General features: G+C 32.7%; 1 protein-coding gene across 1 annotated transcript; it reads right to left on the reverse strand.

Moving 5' to 3' along the window:
- Positions 1-986: 986 nt before the first annotated feature.
- On the reverse strand, positions 987-4,526 carry LOC134256007 (demethylmenaquinone methyltransferase-like). The gene is made up of 3 exons (XM_062738604.1): positions 4,410-4,526; positions 2,901-3,125; positions 987-1,475 (listed from the first exon to the last, which is right to left on the reverse strand). The coding sequence occupies exons 1-3, from the start codon at positions 4,524-4,526 to the stop codon at positions 987-989; spliced, it is 831 nt and encodes a 276-aa protein (XP_062594588.1).
- Between the last annotated feature and the right edge of the window lie 254 nt (positions 4,527-4,780).

The following is a 4,780-nucleotide window of genomic DNA, read 5'->3' on the forward strand; positions in this document are numbered from 1 at the left end:
GGTGCCTACAGATTTATCAAATTTGAGAAATAAATTCCTTTATTGATGCTTTACAACTTTAGCTTGGTCAAATAAGGTGTTTCGGAGCATAATTTGTAGGGAAACAAGATTAAAAACTGTATTTTAAACTGTCATTATATATATATATATATATATATATATATATATATATATATATATATATATATATATATATATATATATATATATATATATATATGATACAGAAAATTGGAATCTATGATTTATTTTGCATGAAGATTTAGCAGAAAAGGATGCACCATGAATTCCAGTTATTCTTTAAATTGATCTTTGTAAAATGTTATATTCTTAATATATATATTCTATTCTACACAGTTAAGTCAAATGCATTTTTCAAACAAGATATCATTGTAACTTGTGTTACTTGTATAACACAGCTTTATTGAGATTTTTCGTGTTTTTCTTCTTTATGTAGAGTATTATATTCCAATCTCTGATACATTTTCTTCCATTATATAATTTAACTCTGGTTGAAACGCTGTATTTAATTGGATAAAAAATTTACTTTATATCGTATAAAATGGGTTGCCTACGTCACAATGACTTGCGTCAAAAACGTATCAATCCGCTTGACGTTACATTCAAATTTTGTACAAACTGAAGTCATTTTGTAAGAACAATCATCTTTTTTTTACATCAAATGAATGAAAATTAAATTATAAGCAATGAATTTCATAGCTACCATTTTATACGGTATAAACTGGGTTGGAACAGTTTATGCTTTTTTATAAACCGCTTCGTGGTTTGTAAAGCGTAAACTGCCCCAACCCAGTTTATACCGGATAAAATGGGTAGCTATTGAATTCATTCCTTACATAAACAACATCCCATTTCAAAGGAGTAGCTTTATCTAGCATCCGTTACATAAAAATTAAAAAAAAAACATACGATTATTTCTTGAGTTTTTTTTTTTTATTTTCCTGCGATATTTGCATGATACATATTTAAATTTTCTTTGCTGCAAATATTTCATAAGCTCCGACAGAATAAATTCGATCATGCTTCTCATAGTATGCTTGGAGAGTTCCCTCATTCTTCATTTGCGTCACGTTTCGTATCATATTTTGAATTTCCGACTCCGTGCAGAGTGACCAAAAAGAGTTAACGCCTCTCCAGGATTCATGCAGAGGGCCCTCTATGTTGTCATAGTTTGGAAGATACGATGCCATTAATGGTTTATAAGTCGATTTCAGTGAGAAACCACACTCTTCAAGCATTCGCTTTATTTGTTTATGAGTAGGTAGCCTTTTCTGCAATCTTTTTGTAGTTTCTGGTACTAGACTTGTAAACCAATGGCCATCAATATTTTCTGGTGTATCAGCAATAATGGTTAAGACCCCGCCTGGTTTCAGAATGCGATGAACCTCCTTCAGTGTTTGAACAAAGCCTGGGAATGATTTTCCATCAGGGTTTACCTCGACATGATGCAACACCTAGAATAAAAACAAAGAAAATCAAAGCAAAAGAATTACAAACCGTATTTGTAATTTTTGTTTCAGAAAGATTGCTTTAATATCTTCGCTTCTGATCAGATCGTTTAAGAAATAATTATTTCAGTTTTTTCTTTAAAACTTCGGATTTTTAAAAGTTTATTCCACCCTCCCAATTTTAATGGTTGAACGTACAAATATTGAATTTATTTTCATTTAATAAAGTTTAAAGAACTATATGCGGTATTTTGCATATATTTGCCCCCCACAAAAGTCAAATTTTGAAAACTTTCTGAAATGTGCTGAATTCAATAAATTGTATGAGAAATATTCATTAACAAAAAATATTATAGTGTTAAAGCAGTGTATTCATAATTTTTGTTTTTATGACGTCACAAACCAGTCCGATTTTATATCCTTTTTCAGAAAGAGGACAAAATGGACAAAATTTCAACAATTTTAGCATTAAAATTTATAGAGCGCAAGTTTGTTCAGGAACAATATTGACATATTTCATTGATATTATCATTCTACACTTTATATCAAAATATTGATCCTGAACGACGAAATATGTACATTTTTCTGTAAAATTCATAAAAATCTTAAGTTTACGTCATGTTTGTGACGTCATTACGTACATATTGCGTCATTACTTATGAAAATATTCAGTGCTTTGAAGTCAGCTTATACTCCCCTGTTTAAGAACTTAATTAGATATATCTCCATCAAAGTTTGATTTGGGGGGCAAATATTGGTTATTACCGAATAAAGTTCTTTACCAATTATTTCCAAAAATGTATAGATCGCTATATTATTTAAGATGGGAGACGTTAATAAACAGAAGAATATGTCAACATAAAAAAACTATACAGTTTTTGTACATAGTATAATAAGTATTATGTAAAAACTGATTCAAATGCATAATTATGATGCTGAAAGTTCTTAAATACTTGCTACTTATAAGATACTTTTGAATGAGAATATCGGGGAAACTATTTTACATTAGAAGTTTAATTTAAAAAAAAAAATGCCTGAGTTATTGCCCTTGTCAACATTTTTTAAAGATTGAATAATTGATTAAATAAAGAAAATATGCATTAAAAAAATTCTTTTACTAAACTATCTTTATCATTACACCTATGGAAAATCATTCTTCCAAAATATATTGATCCATGGGGTATGAATTTAATTTAATAACAGTTTTTGCAAAAACCTATGACATCACAGGAGGGTGGAATTTATTACCTTAATAGAATGAAATGTTATTGACATTTGAAGGAATAGATAGTCACAAAATTAGACTGGCAAAAGAATTACAAAAACGTGTTTATGAGTTTGACACAATTTAAAAAAGCAAACGAAACTGCGCTTTCAGACCTGATGGGAACACAAAATAATAATAAAGTATTTATAAAATTTCAGACGTACATGATTTATCATCCCAGCATCAAAGGAATTGTCTTTGAATGGAATTTCTGGTAGAACTGCTTGTTTGAAGGCTATCTGCGCCCTACACGCTGGTGGTAACTTGGCTTTAGCGTTATTTAGCATCCCCACGCTGGCGTCCATCAGGGAGAGGCTTTTTGGTTGGAACTGGAGGAAATATTTCGAGTAGTTTCCGGTCCCACAGCCGATGTCAATAATTTCCATGTCCTTTATTCAAATAAAAAGTGACATTAGTGACAACAATAAATTTTAATTACTGAAGAAATGTAGACCTTAAAAAACGGAAATTTCTAAGACTGCTGTTTTAATTTGTTTACAATTAAACGGACTCTCTCTAAATTTGTTCTAGCTTTTTTGTGCATTCTTTTAATACAGATAATACATATATGCATGAGTATCCTCCTGTTTCTTTTAAATGAAATTTATTTTTAAATTCACTGCAAATCTACTTTTAAAAAACTTATTAAACGAAGTATAGTCGCATGCGTGGTGCAGTGGTTACATCGCATAGGCGTCGGAAGCAAATTGAAAGTGGGGGGGAGGGGTTAAACCAACAGAAAAAGGTAATATCCAATTTTCAATGCCTATATTATGTATATATCTGCGGAAAAAGTAGGGGGGGGCTAAGCCCCCCCCCCCCCCCGGTTCCGACGCCTATGCATCATGTGCTCTACAGTGGCGAAGCTAATCGTTACGTCGCGTGTTCGAACCTGCTGCGGGAAACTTAGACCGGTACTTTGTAGTGAACCGTTTAAAAAAGTTATGTGCGGCAGTAGATCTTTGCACGATAAAGATCTCTCATCACCCAATTAACCTGAGTGCCTAATATAGGTATAATAACATTATTTACTTTGCAGTCCTCCACCGGCAAACAAATGTGATGGCGTCTTGATATGGATACTCTCGAGAGGGATATTAAAACAACAAACGAACATCACCAGCTACTTTCTGTCAAAGATCTTGTTAACGGTGTTTTCAAACTGAATAGGTCAACGGAGTTTTCTATTAGACCGATCATGATAAGGAGCGTAGACTGTGAATGTTACCAGTCGACTTATTCCTCCGTGGTACCCAATCATCTTAGTTTGAATAAAAGATAGCGACAGTACTAGTGAGCGGTGAATCCTTAAAATACAAATATGTGAGTATAGGACATAAATAACGGACCCAAGGATATCCAATAATGGGGCCAGGAGCCGTAGAGGAGTAAGTGTCCCTCTGTTGACCGTATACAGCAAGGTCTTGTTGTTCAATTCGCTTTTTCAAAAGACTGATCATACACTGAACACAAATATATGAATTACTTGCTCAACACTACGAAAAGAAGAGATAATTATCCGTAATTCGTTTTTGTATGACTTCTTCCTGTTTTTTCACCCTTGCTTCCAGTTTCATTGTCATTGACCTTCAATCAAAAAAGTAACTTTTTAAACTATAATTGCTAGTCTATGTTCACATTTATATGAAGAGATATAATTTGATTTTTCTTGCCTCCAAAGACTTTCCGGTGAAGTTTTCCATCAGACTTTTGAGCAGGTGCGCGTCTGGGGCTCTTCTCACGGAATCGTACGTCCTCGACGCCTCGTCATAGTCCGTCATGGTGCTCATCTTGATGAAAATCAGAAGGAAAACTGAAATAACAATAGAATTTTCTCATTGAAATAAAGTTTATTGTGTGTAAGAAAGCTCGAATAAAAAGTGTGCTTCAAATCTCGAATAATGTAATCAATTACATTTATATGGGAAATAATGAAGGATATGGAGGTAACGATCAGTGTAAATGGTAAACAGGGCTTAAAACTTTTTTCCAGGGTAAACGATCAACTCTGTTGGTCATTTGATAATGACTTAAAAAGGGCTGG

This window comes from Saccostrea cucullata, unplaced genomic scaffold, assembly GCF_032062105.1.
Source record: "Saccostrea cucullata isolate Sc308-1 unplaced genomic scaffold, CSIRO_AGI_Scuc_v1 ctg16952, whole genome shotgun sequence".
Classification (NCBI taxonomy): Eukaryota; Metazoa; Mollusca; class Bivalvia; order Ostreida; family Ostreidae; genus Saccostrea; species Saccostrea cuccullata.